Source organism: Argiope bruennichi, chromosome 10, assembly GCF_947563725.1.
Source record: "Argiope bruennichi chromosome 10, qqArgBrue1.1, whole genome shotgun sequence".
NCBI lineage: Eukaryota > Metazoa > Arthropoda > Arachnida > Araneae > Araneidae > Argiope > Argiope bruennichi.
Genome location: NC_079160.1, coordinates 84,200,224 through 84,219,639, shown reverse-complemented (window position 1 = coordinate 84,219,639; position 19,416 = coordinate 84,200,224). Strand labels below are relative to the sequence as shown.

Genomic DNA, 19,416 nt, shown 5'->3' with positions numbered 1-19,416 from the left:
TTCTTTGTTGGTTCGCTTTTTAGTCTTCCTTTAACTCTAAAAAAAAACTGTTTATTTGCTTTTAGTAAGAAAACGATGAAAAATTTATTATATGCATTTTAGAAACAGAATTTTCTGTGATTATTTTTTGTGTATTGAATTTTTATAGTTCATTTTCCACAAATCTATTTTTTCTTCGGGATCCTTTAAGTGTGAAATGAAAAAGTTCGATAGTAACTACAGAATATAACAAAACTCTTCATTACATAATAAAGCAAAAATATATAAATAAATAAAACCTTATGCATTAACGACTTAATAAAAAAAAGAGATTTTTTGACATACCTTTATCAGAAATGCTTTCACGCATGGAAGTCAGAATTCGATACCACTACATTTATGAAACATCGATGTAATCAGAAAAATGGAAGAGTCTGTCTTAAATTCCAAAATTTCTGTTGAGTAAGATGCTCGAATCAAATAAATATCGAATATTTGAGTCGACTCAGGACCTGTTTCTTCAGAATAGAATCATAATATTTTGAGATCGTTAAAAGAAAAAATCTTTGCGTAGTGCATGATGGATGCATTTTAACGATGAAATGTTTTCTTTGAGAAACTATCTGAAGCAATAATTTTACCTAGATTTAATTTCATTTAACCAAATTAAACTTTCACGATACATATTAAGAACAATATTTCTTTCGGCATATTATCGTTTGGTATTTGATCGATAGATGGAAATGAAGTGCATAAACAAGTAAACACACAAATCAAAACCGTCACGTGGTGGCTGCCATGGTAACATGAAGCTGTTGCGTGACTTTTTTCAGTTACCAATGTTTATTTATTTTTTTAAATGCAATCGAGCGACTAAAAATTCTTAATTTTTTTTTAATTTTATTATTTAGTGTATCTTGGACGTTAAAGAGAGAAATTCCGTATTAATAACTGAATTTATCGGACCACGATTTCAAAGCATGGAAACAATGCTCAACATCCCTTGTGTCAGCAAATCAATAACAATGGATTTAAATTATTATTCTTATTGTAATCCAGAATTAAATTATTACTATTATAATTTAAAAGTAATTCCAGTTTTTAAGATTACAATGCATTTTATAATTTGTTTTTAATTTCCTTGTAATATTAGTTTGTTAATAGAGAATTTTTAATTTGAATTTAAATGAATTAAAAACACCGAATAACAAAAGCTGAATACGTTGAAAATTACCATTTCATATTTCTAACAGATGATATGCTTTAGATATTTCTGAATATTCTGAATATATTTTAAAATGAAACACTAGTATATATTTTTAAAATTTTGCTAAACGATTGAACTGATGTAGACGATTTTCAAGAAGGGATCTTTATAGATTCGTCATTGCTAGGCAATGGTAAGACTTTGAAATCTTATATCTTTATTTCCAGATACTTCTGCTTTATAAAAAAAATATTTTAGTAACGTTTTTACTGGCTTTAAAAAAAACTGAAATTTGTTTAAAAAGACTACAAAATTACTTCATTTCATCAAAATCTCATGTCATTTGTTTAACTACGAATAAATAAATAAATAATATTGTAATTGAAAAGACCATAGAACTTTGAGTAATGAGAAATTTGGAGTAGTGATTTAACGATGCTTAAAAGAAAATTAGTTCATCGCTTAAATTCGAATGAAGACAAAGAAAAATATAATTTTTACGAGAAAATGAAATAGATGTTCGAAGACAACAGAGTCCTTAGGCTATGAGAGATCTTGCCAAAATATCACAAGCTGGTGAATCGGTAGTTTCTAATTAATTAACTGCTTAACTAATTGTTTAAAAAGCTGATTAAAACCTTTCTTGTGCTTAAGTAGTTGTGAGCAAAATCTGAAGCACTTATATAATAAATATTATTAATTTAGAAGAAAATTAACGGTTTAAAAATCGTTTGGCTTAAATGATATTCTCATTTTAATTTTTTAAAAATATTTCAGACGATAAAAAAATTGTATTATTTGCGATTTATACAAAAATAGTTTTTACATTAAAAATACTAAACATGAAGGTATTTAAATCTAAGCAATGTCTGGTATATCAGCAAATTATAAATAACCTTTAACCAAATTTTATCCAAGATTTTCTCAGAACATTTGTTTTTCAAATAAAAAAAATCTTGAGTAACTTACAGATGTTTAATTCTTCTGCTAAAAGAAATTTAACGATTTAAACTGTGACAAAAGTAATGGCATCAGCAACGAAATTCCTTCTAAAGTTATAGGTTAATCTCTTAGTCTGTGGACACATCTTATCGTTGTGACAATTTTATCGTGTGCCTCGGGTAATGTTTACTGCACCGGCTCTTAGAAGACTGTTTACTCGGTACGTTATTCCTTATCTAGCTCGGCTCTGATTTTAAACGAGGTAAATGGGTAAAAAGAGTGCAGTAAATCTTCATTATGATGGTTTCCAGGGAAAAGTTAAATTTGTTTACCGCAGCAAATTGCATCACTCCATAAATAAGTTTGCCAACCTAATTTAAATAGAAATTAGACATGATTGTCGCCACTGGCAAACTTACTATTTTTAAAACAATTAATGCATAATTACTTCATCTATATAAAATAGTACCTGAAGCTGACAAAATTTAATTATGTTAAAATTTAATTGTGTCTAAATCTATTAATTATGTTAATATCTCTATATATAAAATGCTAACGCACATGGCACAGAAATCGAGCATATTACGAATTGTCGAATGGCAGCAGTCAAATATAAACAAAACCTCATACGAATTTCACTGTTTCATTCACTGAACGTTTTTGCAGATGTACTGAATCAAACGCTTCGCTTAGCTAATCAATGGAGCTTCAAAATATTATTAGAAGCATTCTTGAGATAGTTCGCCATATCAACAAAGAGGACATTCAGTCAGAGGAAATAAGATAGAAAAGAAATCAAGAAATATGTTTCAAAGAAGCGACTTAAGACTTGAGATTAGTGTACGGTTTCTCGCCAAACACGTCAAAATCGTGCCAATCGTCCAAAAACTCTCAAAAAGTTTGCAATCCTGTATGTATATCAGAAATGCTAACAAACGGTTTTTAAAGTTGCAATAAAAAATCGTCCCTATTACTTTTGGCGACAAATAGAAATTTTGGAGCTCATGTATTATTTGGAGCAAGTCATAGCCGTAATCGCTATGACTTGCCTTCGGAAATGGATACTCATATCTTACAAAATAATTATCTTATAAAAATAATTTTTGTATTATTTTAAGACTAAAAAATGCCTTTTTAATTATATAAATTTCATTTTTGTACAATTTTTTATTTTACTTTAAAACATTTTTAATTTAATTTGATACACTATCTGAAACAATGTTTTAAAATGCTATGATGGAATTCAAACTCTCCAGCAAAACATTCAAACATGTGATTTTACCAGTTATTAAATCCGTAATAGGATATTCTATTCCTTTTTTATTTCGTAATATATACGCTTTGTAATTTGCTGTAAACTACTTTAATTGAATTTTTATTTTAATCATAGCAAATTACAAAGTGAAATATTTTTTTAAAGAAATGCATCCTGTGTTAATAATTGACATCCTAAAAACTCAATAATCTGGACGAACAAACTGGTCTCCAAAGGCGGCTAGTATATTTTATAAAATACTAGCCTCTTTAGGCGACCTGCATGATCACTAGAAATGCCGATTTTGCTTAATTTCACTTGCGTTTCTTATGTATAACTGGTTTTCATCGACCAACAGCAGCATCTGGATTATAAATAGCTTATAAATTCAATTAAATTTCTTATACATAATTTTATCATTAACTTGAAAGTATTTTTTAGCATTAAGTTAGCATTTTATCATAAACATTAAAGTCGTTTATTTTAACAACCTTACACCTACTTTGTTTATTGCGCACACGAACCTTCTTAACGGATTAAGTTCCATGGCGCCAAAATGAAAATACATATTCAAATGTTTGAGTAATCTATCTTTTAATTGGATACATTAAATAGGATTTCACTATATTTTAATTCCACTTTTTCAATCTTTATGTAATCTTCACATATAACAAATTTTTTTCAATCTTTATGTAATCTTCACATATAACAAATAGAAACTTACTTCCTTAGCTTTTAAGAATAAAAAAAAATTCAAGCGATAAAATATTTGATGGAGCAATGAAAATGGCATGAATTTTATTTCAATAATGAAAGCACTTGCTGAAAACTAGCCAAACATTTTTTGATTATCAAAAATTCAGGAAAAAAAATTGTACAAAAATTAAAAAGACAATATTTTGAATTTTGAAATTGCATAAAAACAACAACAACAAAAAAAAAAACAGAAGTATTATTTTAGGAGTTAACAGAGGGGAAATACCGAAATGGGTTCAATTTTTATTTAACTGATACTAAATCAATGTTGAAAAAATTCACAAAATTCACATTTCTCCCTTCTAAAATATATTTTTATTAAATTTGATAGCTTTAGATCAATTTGTAATATCCTTAGAGAGCCAATAAAAGCACAGACATTTATCGCAGCCACACCTTTTTTACAATTTTTCAGTTCTTTAACGAATGTGATAAGGTATTTTATATTATATTTTTTAAGATTTACCCTTTTAAAATTTAAAAAAAAAAACTGAGTGCATAAAAAATATTATATGCAATAAATGTGTAACCAGAAAAAAAATTATCAATCTGAAGTTGCACAGTTTCAATTTCATTTTTTTTTTTCTTAAAAAAAATATTGCCAGAAAGCGTAACTACATTAATTACATAACTACTACTGACGTTATTGCATAGAATTAGGATTAATTTTACTATTCTCTACTACTGCAGGAATTTCTAGCGCAGCAATTTCTTCCACAAACCTATATAAATTTTAAAGTTAGAAGACAAAATGTAAATAGATCGATTTTTATTATTATTATTATTATTATTATTTTACTTTCTTGTATACATAGTATATCGAAAGTATAATAATCGTCAAAAAATTCGAACTCGAGGGTTCCACGAATCTCCGCGTTTTAGACTTCTCAACACTGAGTTATTAAAATCATTATTAAATAAAGTATAAATAATCACTTATGTATAATGTGCTGACATATTAATCCTTGATTTAATTACGCATTTTATATTTCACTTGACGAGTTTCATCTATATCTATCTATACTTATAAATAAAGCTCAACGTGTGTGTGTGTGTGTGTGTGTGTGTGTGTGTGTTGGCGCTCTACAGGCCAGGTCATTTGACCTACAGCTACCAAATTTGGTACATGTATACATTAGAGGTCGGGAATGTACACCTGGGGTCCCTTTTTTCGAACTTTTAATTAGAATTTTAACTATTAATTAAAAACTAACTTTTCCGCCAAAAAAATCTTCCATTTTCCCCACCACCAAATGAGTAAGGCTTCAGTTTTTTTTTCTCCCAACAGTAATGAGGCTAGGGTTAACATTTTTCGGCGGATTATTTCAAACGATTCTATTTATTTTCTTAATGTTTGATGCATTTAAAATTAAACATTGTTAATTAATTCATGTTTCAGATTCATTCTGAAGTACTTTTGAATTAAAATAACACAGAATAAAGGAAATTAAAAATGTATAATCTGCATAGCGTTACCCCAACTGGCGTAGAAAAAATCACGCGTTTGCGTTACCGTAACTGGCGGAGAAAATTCACGCATGCGCATTGTGTTCTGATTGATGACAACCATTATCAACGGATGATTTAAATTATTTTTAGGTTAGTTGCGTGCTTTTGTAATTAAATTGTATTTATGTTAGTTATATATATTTTTTGTACATGCTTATAGTTTTAAGTACATCGTTTTTTAAGTAGTTTTTTTTACCGGTTTTCGACCGATTATTTTAAACGATTCATCTTATTTTATTAATGTTTGATGCATTTAAAATTAAACATTGTTAATAAATCGATCTGTTCGTGATGAATCTGAGAAAATTTTGTTGACAAATTCTTGAGATATTACATAAATTAAGAAAGATATTCTTTAGTGTCCATAAAGTTTAAACGCTCAGTGACTCTATTATCAGTAATCATATTATTAAAAAAAATGCTTTGTTTCAGTAAAAAATATTATTATATTAATTGCAGATTAATCATTTACACTTTAATTTAAAGCATAAATTCTACGAGGGGTAACAGAAAATTAGAGAGAGACATATCACGTTATGACTGATGGCCTTTATAATATTATGAGTGAATTATATGACTATCAAAATTTGCAGTTTTAAAATATTTTGCTGAAGAATCTATTAAAGTTGGAATTGCGTAAAATATTGAATGGTACGACCGGAGTTTAACCCCCTGCTTTGCGCAATTTTTAAAAATCGCCAACAACGGCCTTGCGAAATGTTCAAAAGCAAAGGAGCAGATGTTCAATTATAGTGCATAATAAGGATTGCCAGCTTTGGCGCGTTATCGCAACTTGGCGAAGAAGGGGGTTAAACTCCGGTTCAACCTATTTAATTATTAAAATTTAAACGAACATTAAGATTGGCGAACCGGCTGGTCGCCAAAGGCTGCTAGTACTTATAATAAAGCTAAATGTGTGTGTATGTGTGTGTGTGTTGGTGCTCTACAGGCCAGACCATTCAACCTACAGCTATGTATACCTTGGAGGCCGGGAATGTGCACTTGGGAGTTATTTTTTCGAATTTTTAATTAGAATTTTATTTATTTAAAAATTAAGCGAAATTTTGGCGTGTTTCTGCTATAACTTCCGAAAATATTACCGTACAAAAAATATTTTTACATGATGTTAAAGATCAAAAATTTATCTTTTAAATGATACCAATGTTTTAACCTTAAAATTAAATTTTTATTTTTAATGAATTTTTAAATAAATATTTTAACTATATTTTTCAACAATTTTTTTGGTACAAAATAAAAATAAAATTTAAGCCGCACGAGCACGTTTCGCATTCATGGGAAAAAATTAGCTTTTTTCAAAGTGTTGCCATCACATTGATTAAAGCTCCAATTAAAAATAAATTAAATCTTTTTGGAAATGAAATCTTCAAAAATATAATTTTCGGCACGTATCTGTAGGAAATGAAACAAATATGAAATATTATTTTTTCTAAAAAATAAATTTAAGAAAAATTATTAATTTATTATGATCATAATTTATTAAAATTATGATCTTTTACACTCTCTATATTATTAATCCAATAAATCAGTTTTATTTTAAGGCAAGTTTTGTTTAATATGAACAGGATATCCATTCAAATCAGGGCCACACAGCTAATTTGTAAACCTTTAGTAAGACACAGATCTGTTAAAATGGTCTAAATGGATAATGATTATATTTTATGTAACTTGATTCAATAAATGCTCTAATAAATAACGAATTTTTGATTTTACATAAAGCTTTTGCTGTAGAAATCACGAATAACAAAATGTTCTTCAAACACTAATATTTTAAATAAAAAGAGTTAACTAAATCAATTACTTAAACTGACTGATTTATGAAAATTTGAATATCACTATTCAATAAAAAAAAAGGATAATTTTAGATTTTCCATCGATCGTTTCAAAGAAAATACGCCAATCAGAGCGCAGGTTTCTCATGATTAATTGGCCTAAGATTATGAAAATGTTGAGTTTTTCTAAATTTTTAACATTCAAAACTTCATAAATAAGTCTTAGTTTATCGTGGAAAATAGAAACATTCATTCATTTATTTAAAATTTGGTGTGTCCAGAATATTTCTCAGAATCTGATATCTTACTGCATTAAATTTAGACTTCATAATTTTTGAAATATATTTATAGGCCGGAACAAAATATTTTTATTGATTTCATTTCAATCCTTTTGAAAGCAAAACTAAAAACTGAATTTTATGCTGAATATGAGAATTTTGTGTTGAATTATTGTTTGAGATATTACATAAATTATTAAAAATATTTTGTAGTTCACATAAGACTTGAATACCGAGTGATTCTGTTTGCAATACTCATATTCGATAATAATAATAATTAATAAATAAATAACAATAAAGATGATAAATGAAATAAAACGCTTGGTTTTATTAAAAAATATCTTTATATTAATTGCAATTTCATCATTTCCACTTTAAATTAAAGTTGAAGTTTTACCGGAAATGGCAACAAATTAGGAAAATATATATAGTAAATTGAACGAAACGATCTAAACAACAGTATAAGTTTGGTATGACTATCAAAATTTGAAGATTAAAGATGTTTTGTTTGAGAATCTATTAAGAGACCAGTTACTTAAAATATTTAATTGATAATTGTAGCGAGCGGTAATACTGACGAACCGGCTGGTCGCCAAAGGCGGCTAGTAATATAATAATTTGTAATTTTACATTCGTTTAAACTTCATAATTTCTTTGCATTCAATTATAATAATTGAATACTTTTATTTGGAATTAAGAAATTATTAACTAATTATTTTCCAAGACTTTTATTACTTAATCTCTTTTTTTGTTTTGTTTTATTTCTTATAAACGTATAAAAAATAAATAAACATATTTTTTCTCAAAACTACTAAAACAAAAAAAAGTTGGCCTAAGATTATGAAAATGTAAATCAATATTTAATATATTGATTTACTTAAAAATTTGAAACGAAATTGCCCTATTATTAAAAAAAAAAATTACCTGCCGCAAATTAAATGCGATGTGCCGTGGCCACCAATTTACAATACCGGATTCAGTAGCTGATGTTGACGTATTCAGTATCTAATTCTATCGAAGATCTATCATGTGTATGGACTTGACCGTGACTATCGAAACTGTGGTCTTGAACTGTCTTTGTTATCAAATCTTACATTAGTATGGTTTAATTTGCTTTAGTTATATTAATGTCCCGTTTTAAAGCAATGCTAAGTCTATTTTGGGATGGACCTCGTAATTTTGGGCCGCGGTCAGATGACGAGGATGACACCTGAGCTGTCCCGCCTTCTCCAAACTTCCGCACCACAGCAGCGGGAAAGATGGCCCCAATGGGTTGAACGCGCATCAGATGCGCTTGCACGACGGTTCCTTAGGGGAATCGAGTCTCGAACCTAAAACCCTTCGATTCCGAAGCCTTACTAATAGGAGGCAGCCTTTACACTAGAATGGTGTATAAGTCTGAATTAAAAGAATGAATAAATCTCAAATTGTTCCTCCTCATCAACATCACGTTTTAAAATTATGAGATCCATCTTTAGTAATACTCGAGTTGCTTTGAAAGAATCCATAACTACCAATCCAATCAAAGGAATTCCAAATTCATAAATATATGATTATTGTTATCTCTAATGATGAGATTATAAGGCCAGCCTATTAGCTTTGAAAGATAAGACACCTGACTAGATTCAAATTATCAACAGAGACCTGTTTCTATTTGGTTTATGCGATTGGGAGATATAGTTATTTAAATATAGACATGTAAGTTTCTTGATAAAGTGACCACACTCCTTATATAAATCTTCCAATGCAAAACGAGCGTTTCTATAACCTTGTATATTTGCAGGTTCTGAAAACATGCTGCTGCGTTTTATATCTATGGCCATTTTTGCTATGATTGAAGCAAATAATTGGCTCATTGAAAACATCGACAATACGGGAACTTCTTTTTTAACGCCTGATCCTGATTTCTATCGAAATGTGGTATGTAATATCTTGAATTCATATTTTCAAATTTTCAATTTCAAACTTATAAATCTTATAAATTAAGTAGTTGCTTATATTCAGCGTTGACCAGGGTGAAATTATCTTTCTTTTTTATTAATCTAACGTATTATTAGTTTTTAATAGCAGATTAGTTTTTATAGCTTATGTATTTAATCAGTTTTTACAAAACCTTCATTCATATTTAATATCCAAATATTGGAAAAAGTAAGCAACCGAATGATTTAATGAATATTGAAGTTAGTTCGAATTTCATTATTATAATAAAAATATTATCCCAGATTAAGTGCCAAATTTAATTAAAAACGTTTATTAATATTTGAAAAAAGTATATGGAAAAGAAATCAATGAAAAGATACTTTTTCTTTAAAAAACTTTTTAGAGAATGTAAAAATTATTTTTCTGAGAAAATATTTCTAAAAAATGAAACTTGAAAGCACCAAGAAATTTGCTTTATTTTGGGTTAACAAATTTTAGTTAACTTTTGCGCTTGAGGGAAAAAGGGGGAAAGAATTTTACCTCTTGTCTTAAACAGTATGTGTGCCAAATTTCATCAAATAGACAGCTATAAATTTGATTACAAAAAAAACTCACAAGCTAGCGTTCATCTTTATGTATAGAAATCAGCTGGTTTATAAAAATAACAAAAGAATTTACCTTCAAATCTTTAAATAAAATTTACAAAAAAGATAATTAAAGAGCTCAATCAATACGAAGAACTAAATTTGAAGAAACTAAATTGGTTTAAATAATTATTTGATTTTTTAAAAATTCAAATTTAATTAAAATAATTCTGCAATGTCAAACAAAGCAAAAAAAAAAGAAGAAGAATTAATTTTTTGAAGTTTTATTTTAAAGAAGTCGATAATATTTTGTCGATTGCATACGAAATGTTATTATTACAATTACCTGTAAGAATAAAAAAGTTGAAAATAACTGCTATGCATATTCATTTGAATTGCACAGAATTTTAAACTCAATAATCGGATGCATTTAAAACTAAACTTTACTTCAAATAGAAAGATAAAAATTTGATTTAAGTTTCTAAAAGCGTATTCTTTTTTTTTTACTTTTTCGTAAAAATGTTATTATTCATTTAAAATGTATGATTTATTATGAGATTCTTTTTAGATTTTTTTTAACTATAAAGGACACTTTCATTAAAAAGGTAAAAACTAAAAATAAAAGAAATCAGCGAGAAGCATGAACTATTTAGACGATATTTAATTTTGATTAATTAATTCAATTTTTAATTTTAAGTATAAATGACACACGTTTATTGAAAAAGTAAAACTGAAAATAAAAGAAATCAGAGAGAAGCATGATTTATTTAGACGACATTTAATTATGTTTGCATTCTAGAATATTAAATGACGTCATACGTTAAGAAAATATCTATGCGCCAAAAATTTAAATATGAGAACCGTTGCTAAGCAACAGCTTTTTTTCTCTAATCAGAATAAATAATAAATTTATCAAAAATTGTAAGATTAAAAAAAGGAATAAATCAGAATAATTCTTGCTTTTTAATGTGATTATTAATATTCTAATTTCTAGAAATATTAAGATTAAAATTAATTATTTCATGTTTGGATTTTTTTTATTTTATCACAATATATTTTGAAAAAGGTTCTCTGAAATGTAATATTGTACATTTTGCTTATTTTTTTTCAATCCGAATTTAGCTTTTTATCTTTTTCTTGTTTAGTCAATGTTAAAGAAAAGCGAAATAAGAACAACATTATTTTATAAAATTTAACGGAAAAACAAACTCGTAGAATTTTTATTAATCCAAGAATTTTGTTTTTATCTATTGGAATTTGCAGTAAATCTTACAATAACCAATGAAAGTGAATAAAAAAATTTTGAAGAAAATTTGAAGAACACAACAAAAATTCCCGTTGATAACTTTGCGATCGATAAATATTGATATTATGATATCTATTGAGAATCAACAGCCAATTATTTATAGAGATGTACCGTTTCATTCTATTTCTTTCCGAAGTAAATTCTAGAAAAAAAATCAACGACTGAAATAGAATTCTTAAAGTATGCTTACTTGTTGTAGATTGATACATAAAAATGATGACAGAAATAATCCAAAAATATAAAGAAACTCTTCAAAACTTGCAAATAATAATTAAACATCGGTAAGTTCGATTCTATAAAATCCTACAACGTTATAAAATATTGTAATGCACCAAGAAAATGCTGCTGCCCCCATCACTGCTATTTCATTATTTGAAGACGACTTAACCATCTAGCAGTTATAAAGTTACTAAATATGGCATATGAATTTACAGTCATATCACGTCTTATGTTCATAAATAACAAATGTTTTAGTTTATTCGTCAAACTTTTAAGCATTTCACGTTTTTGCAACCGTGAAAATATTGCTAGAGATAAAATCAGTAGCAGACGATGTAGAAGCCTAAGCATAACATCTGTCTTTTTGAATTTGATAAGAATTTTATTTTGCACTTCAGCTTATTTATCGTTTTCTGCTACTTTTTTTTTTCAAACGAGATTTCGAATGAGCTTTAATGTTTTTTTTTTTTATTATTATTAAAGTAAAAAAAAAAAAAGAATTTATATTCAGGGCATACAAAATTAAGAGATTGGAGATTTTTAATTTATTTATGTATGACGGTAAACATGCAAACTCTGTAGGAATTTTTCCGAACATTCTAATTCATGCATGTAGGCAGAAGATATTTTTATTCATGTTTAAAATATGAGCTTCTGCATTATATAATTAAAACTTCATGATGCATTTGCAGATATATTTGGACTAGCTTATTTAAATTTTACTGAATTTATCGAAAATTTTATTCAAGGATTCATTTTTGAATTTTTTAGAATCAGATAAAAATTAGAAGGGTAAAAAATAATTCACCAGACTTACATTCTGATGTCTTAACAAAAACAGATTCTTCAGGATTTGCATAAATTTTTGAGATGGAAGGGAGATAAGGCAAAAGTTTTGAAACGAATAACTTCAATTCCATTCAAGATTTACAAACTGCTCTTGAAAAATAACAGAATATTATGATGGTCACGAAATTTCTTTAATCGATGCCGCTCAGATGTAAATAGGTCGTCTTTAATGGCGCCGAAATCAAAGACTGCATTGCACCAATCATAAGGTAGAATTTAAAATCTGCCATTAAAATTCATAAGAAAATCATTGACCAACGATATAATTTCCTTTGAGATATACGAAAAATCGTCAAGTATTATCACGAATACTCTATTTTTCACTGTGAACAATGCTTTAATGTACTGCAGGTTTCAATAGCGGGTTGTGAGCTCAGAAATATTACAGTGCTCAAAAGTTTCTAAATAAAATAAAATCGAAATTTTTTTTTATTTTTAAATAACGCTATTTCAGAATAACAGAATTATTGTGTTTATCTGAATTGTATTTAAAAATTACCAATATATCTTTTTTTTATATATGCGGCTTCTAACAACAAATAAACAAAGGGGAGATATAATTCTGATGGGGGAAATATTAAAGAAAAACATAAATGAGGAAATAATAAAACAGAGAAAACGAAATAAAAAAGAGTGAGATAGTGAATTTTGCTGTCGATAATTGAACTGATGGCTGAGAATTAATATACCAGTTAACGACAGAAAACCTCACATTAAGATGAGAATTCAAGTACTAGCCACTTGAGCATTATTATTTTCTTAATCAATCTCTACATTGTATTATATCGTAAGTTCATTTTACGAACTTTTATGTTAAGCGGGAGTGATTTCTTCAAAACTTTTCCTACTCTCAAATATAGTGGCTCAAACAATTGAGAATACACCTTACTTTTACTTGATAAATCTGATTTCCAATATAAATAACACGTTACCGGGAAGTGCAAACATGTTTTTATTTTTACACGTAACAAATGGTTTAATTTATAGTAAAAATAAAGAAAAATCAACGGAAAACTTATAAATTGAAAAGTTTCAGAAACATTTTAAATAAACATACTCAGATTGTTGCCTCAAAAAATTGAGAATACACCAACGAAATTTTTGCAATATCTCGCATAGAAACAAAGTGTCACTGTTAAGTTGCACGTCTTTTGACTCTTATAATGACCTCTAAACGTCATGGTACCCATTCGACCCATTTTTGGTGGTATCTGAAGATATTTTATCCCATTTTTCTTGCAACATTTGTTTTAAATGGATTTTGTTCTAATTTTGTGTTTTTGAACCACGGCTTCGAGTGTGGCCCACAGATATTCAATGACATTGATTTCGGGGTACTGTGGTGGTGTGTGTAACTGCTGTTTACAATGAAAAAGACACCATATTTTGACGTTACGTGCATTCTGTTTGTAGTCGCTGTCCTGCTGGAAAATGGAGTTTCCATATAAACCAAAATTTTTAACACTTTCCTTTAGATTGCTGCAACCATATGGTTCATCCAATTTGTTGCAGAAACTTCTCAAATCATAGGCAAAAGTGTAAGTGCTGAAACAATGCAAAATGCCTTTAGACAAGCTGGATATAAAAGTCGCATTGTTAGAGAGAAACCTTTCATCAGCTTGAAAATTCAGATAAAGCATTTAAAGTTTGCAACTGCTCATCAACTGAATTCCAATAACTTTTGAAAGAAAGTTATATTTAATAATGAAAACAAAACAAAAACAAAAAAAAAAACTCAACATTATAAGAGACAAAAGACATGCAACTTAACAATGACACTTTGTTTCTATGCGAGATATTGCAAAAATTTCGTTGGTATATTCTCAATTTTTGAGGCAAGAATCCGATTATGTTTATTTAAAATGCTTTTGAAACTTTTCAATTTAGAAGTTTTTCGTGGATTTTTCTTTATTTTTTTTCTCTAAATTAAACCATTTGTTATGGGCAAAAATTAAAACATGTTTGCACTTTACGGTAATGTGTTATGTATATTGAAAGTCGGATTTATCAAATAAAAGTAAGATTACTCTCAATTTTTTCAGCTACTGTAAACTTATCACGCCAGTGAAAACCAGTGAAACAAACACAACAGTGGGGTAAATAGTTAAAAATATTAAGCTTTGGCGAGAATTTAGCAATTTTACTGAAAATATCGTGTGATTCTCGGCGAGTTATTTGACGATTAACCCCTGGCATGCGACAAATCGTAAATTGAATCTGTGCTTTTGAATATGGCTTTCTCAATCGATTGAAACAAAGATTTGGCACAAAGCTGCAGTTATAGTCATAAAATTCCATGCCAAATTTGATGTATTTATGTCACTGAATTATTGCATTTATATGTTTCTGAAATTACAGACAAACAGACAGTCAATCCTTTGTCGGATTTCGCTCAAAGTTTAATAGATGTTAAATCTGTATACCGAATCTTATCTACTAGCTCTCTTCGTGTTATTCGATCAGTCGGACAGACGGATTTCTCCTGAACAGAGTTTACTCAAAATTTGATGGTGATCTGAAAATTTAGCGTAAAGGCCGTACACCAAATTTCAGCTGTCTAGCTCAAAGCGTTTTTGAGTTATTTTTGTCACAGACAGACAGAAGAATATTTTCCGAAAATATGTTTTTCGAACTCAAGAAGGTCTGAAACGTAGAAATTCATCAAAATCTCGTGTTCAAATTTTTTTTTTGATGATTGTATATTCTGATACTGATTGTATATGATAGTATTAATCTTTATATTATGTATACGAGAAAGTAAAGGAGGGGGGGGGGACCCTGCGTATTTTAATTAAACACAAACTGGTTCTCTTGTCACGAGTTCTACGAATTTCATACATTCGATGTTTAGACAAAAATTGCGTACAAATGACAAAATAAATCTATACGACTATTATAAATGTGAAAGTTTGGATGGATGGATGTTTGTTAGTCAATCACTCCAGAACGGCTGAACGGAATTGGATGAAATTTAGCTGAGAGATAGATTATAGTCTGGAATAGGACATAGGCTACTAATTATTCTGGTTAATTGAGTGGTTAATTTTTTATTAATTAAAAACTAACTTTCCCGCCAAATATCTTCATTTCCTCACCGCCAAATGAGTAGGGCTTCAGTTATTTTTCTTTCCCACTCTGAAAAGGCAAGGCTTAACATATTTTCGATCGATTATTTCAAATGATTTTGTTTACTTTTTTAGTGTTTGATGCATTTAAAATTAAAAATTGTTAATTAATCGATCTTTCGGATTCATTCTGAAATACTTTTAAATTAAAATAAAACAGAATAAAGGAAATAAAAAATGTCTAATCTGCATTGCGTTATGCCAACTGGCGTTGAAAATTCACGCATGCGCCGTGTATTCTGATTGTTGACAACTGTATTTTCATTTTAATTAAAAGTTTAAAAATTATGTGCAGTATATTGTTGTAGCTATCTCAAACTCGATCGATGAATAAAATAGACTTGACTTGATTTTAGAGAAATATGGACTTGATTTTCTATTTTGTTTTATTATATATTTTTAATAAATTTATTTATAACTTTAAGTACATCGTTTTTTAGGTTAGTTTTAATTTTTTTTAAATTTGTTATTATTTGATAATTTTTCGAAATGCCCAGAAAGTGCAAATCTAATCTTTCGAATTGGAGTGATAAAGCTCGGGCTATGAAAGTAGCTAGAAGACCTGTTTGCAATTTTAGTGAGCACTTGCGGACTGTCAAACCTCCTCCAGCTGTGAGATACATACAAGGACGGTTTATAAGAAGATATCGTGTTTAGGCTGCAGGGGACTCACAATGACCTAATCATTAACGAAACTTTAGTATTGATCTAGGATAAAATATCTGGAAAATATCTAGCTGGTTTCGGCCTACCCAACCGCAGCGAAGAGGAGAATTATCAAGTGAAGTTGTGAAGGAGCTAAACTACGACACCGCGGTCTTAGAAGTGCACTTTAATGAAATGACACTATGATTACTTCCCAAGTATCGTCAAGTCTACGAAACGATTCTGCATCGAGTAATAGTGGGGAGGAGGGATTATTCTTTCTTGACGCACCAGGGGGTACGAGTAAGACGTTTGTGCTGAATCTTTGCTAGCCCAACTCCGCAAGAACCGCAATATAGCTCTGGCTGTAGTTTCCTCGGGCATGGCTGCAACTTTGCTTAACGGTGGCTGAACTGCACATTCCATTTTCAAATTTCCACTTAATCTTGCAAGCGAAGATACCCCAACCTGCAACATCACCAAAAACAGCGGCCAGGGAGTTCTTTTGCAGCAGTTCAAGTTAATAGTATGGGACGAGTGCACAATGTCACACAAGCATGCATTAGAGGCGTTAAATCACAACCTGCAGGATATCCGCGGCAACCAGGTGCTGATGGGCGGCGTTGTCGTTTGGCGCGCAGGTGATTTTAGACAGACACTGACAGTTATTGAGAGGGCCATACAGGCGGATGAAATAAACATATTTCTCAAGGCGACGCCACTGTGGTCTAGGATTGAAAAGTTCCATGTTACGAGCAACATGCGCTTCCAACTGTACACTACCATGAATCAGGTGTCTTTGCAAATAAGATTCTGCATATTGGAGAGGGGCAGGATGCAGATTGGATAATTCTATTTTTAGAAGAATTTTCCTATCCAGTGGCTACAGAAGGTGAACTTATCATGCAAGTTTTTTCCAATTTGGAGGTTAATATAAATAATGAAGAATGGTTGCGTGAGAGGGCAGTGCTGTCGCCAAAGAACGAGTGAATCAATAAAACAAACAAACAAAAAATGTAGACATGATCGTCGGAAATTCAAAACTATACACATCAATAGAAACTGTGAGGGCTAATGACGATAGTACTGCCTACTCCGTTGAATTTCTCAACTCCTCAGAATTAACAGGTGTATCTTCACATAAGCTGGAGCTTAAATTTGGCGTTCCAGCTCTGGTGATGCGAAATCTTGATGCATTGTGCAACGGCACCAGGCTTCGTATCAGAGAGTTTGGCAGTAATATTATAAAAGCCATCATTGTTACAGGAGCTGCTAAAGGAGACAGCGTTTTAATTCCCCGTATATATGTTATTCCAAACATCTTGCCATTTTGTTTCAAGAGGTTGCAATTTCCCTTAAAATTGGCTTGTACAATGACGATCAACAAATCCCAGGGCCAAACCAGGGCTTGATGTTGTATACATTATGGTATTAGAATAAAAATAAATGTTGAAATTTTTCCGTAGACCTTTCTCAATCAGTTACAAGTTTCTTGATTATATCATATCAGACTCAGCTTTCAACAACACTATAATGATACGGTTTGATAACATTTTACATTTTGATCAGACCGTCAGTTCTCATACATACGCATCAAAATTTCCACTCGAACGAAGTCGCGGGTAATGGCTAGTAAATAAATAAATAAAAATCATAACAGCGCTGTTTATTCATTATTGTTACTTTATGAATTCTTTTCAGAGCGAGCTGATAACCAGCAAAGGTTATCCAGCAGAGGACCACATTGTTCAGACCGAAGACGGTTTTCTACTCTCGGTGCAACACATAGCTCATGGACGGAATGGGCCCAGTACTTTCCAGAGTAAACGGAAGGTTGTTTTTCTACAACACGGCTTCCTATCGGCCTCACACGATTGGGTCATTAACTTTCCTCATCAAAGCCTAGGTCAGTTATTTATTATGCCAATTCTATGTATTCTTTTTTGAATTCTCTTAAATATTTTAATTTATATTTATAGAAGACAAGTAAAAGAGCGAGTAAAATCAAACGAACTTGTTCACCAAAAAAAAAAGTATATAACACTATCGGATTTTTAAATTGGGGAAGTTAGAAACTACCTAGGGACGACCTCACAAGTTAAGAAGTTCCTAAAGCCCCGAAAATTATCGTTGTGGAACTTTCAAGTTAATCTAATTTTGTGTTTTCATTTGATTATATAATACCATGTATTTAAACATATTCAAATTAAAAGCAATTTTTGTTAAAATATCAGAAGAAAATCATATACTTAGGATAATTTTCATGCTTTCAAATTATCTTGAAAATCACTGTAGTCCAACTTTTTGCAATTCGAAGATTTTTCAAAAGCCAGTAATTATAATAAACTTTGCTTTTAAATATTCAGAATACATTAAAGAGTTTTAAATTTTTTTAGCATTTTGTTTAGAAAGGATTTTTGTTTTCTCGTATACATAATACAGAAAAAGTATTGTAATGGTAAAAAAAAATCAAACTTGGAATTTTAAAAAATGTTCATATTTTAGAACATCCTGAGTACAAAAAACACATTATTAGAAAATGTCCGTCCATCTGTCTGCCTATCTTTGACAAATATAACTCAAAATTACTTTGGGTTAGACTCATGAAATTTAATATACGATCTTTATACCAAATTTATAAAATTCGATCAAATTTTGAACAAAATTGGATCAGAGGAAGTCTGTCTGCCCAACCGTTCGAATATAAGTTAACTGCAAGACGAAGAGAGATAGACAGTAAAATTCTGTTCACAGAATTTACATTTACTGTAAACATCCATCAAATTTTGAGCCGAATCCAACAAGGAGTTGAACGTCTGTGTTGATATGTTTTTTCAAAAATATACAAACGCGATAACTCAAAAATGCATTTACTGAAATATATCAAATTTGGCATATCATTTTGTGACTACAAGTATGTTTTAAAGTTTTGCTTCAATCTGTAGGGAAAAAAAAAGCGTTTAAAGCACAAATTCGATTTCCGGATACTTTTAACTTCATGCCAGAGATTAATCACCAAGAAACTCGCCAATGATCACATGATAGATTCAGT

General features: G+C 29.5%; 2 protein-coding genes across 4 annotated transcripts in view; one reads left to right on the top strand and one right to left on the bottom strand.

Annotated features, from left to right (window-relative positions):
• The window catches only part of LOC129987987 (transmembrane ascorbate-dependent reductase CYB561-like), a 124,964-nt gene extending 124,600 nt beyond the window's left edge, over window positions 1-364 (bottom strand). The window contains exon 1 of the mRNA XM_056096048.1: window positions 325-364. Within this exon, the coding sequence (XP_055952023.1) occupies window positions 325-349 (25 nt within the window). The 5' untranslated portion in view covers window positions 350-364. The remainder of the gene's footprint in view (window positions 1-324) is intronic.
• The window catches only part of LOC129987985 (gastric triacylglycerol lipase-like), a 123,743-nt gene that overhangs the window by 84,397 nt on the left and 19,930 nt on the right, over window positions 1-19,416 (top strand). For all 3 annotated transcript variants that reach the window (XM_056096044.1, XM_056096045.1, XM_056096043.1), the window contains exons 2-3: window positions 9,500-9,636; window positions 18,066-18,270. In XM_056096044.1, the coding sequence (XP_055952019.1) occupies window positions 9,511-9,636; window positions 18,066-18,270 (331 nt within the window). In that variant the 5' untranslated portion in view covers window positions 9,500-9,510. The remainder of the gene's footprint in view (window positions 1-9,499; window positions 9,637-18,065; window positions 18,271-19,416) is intronic.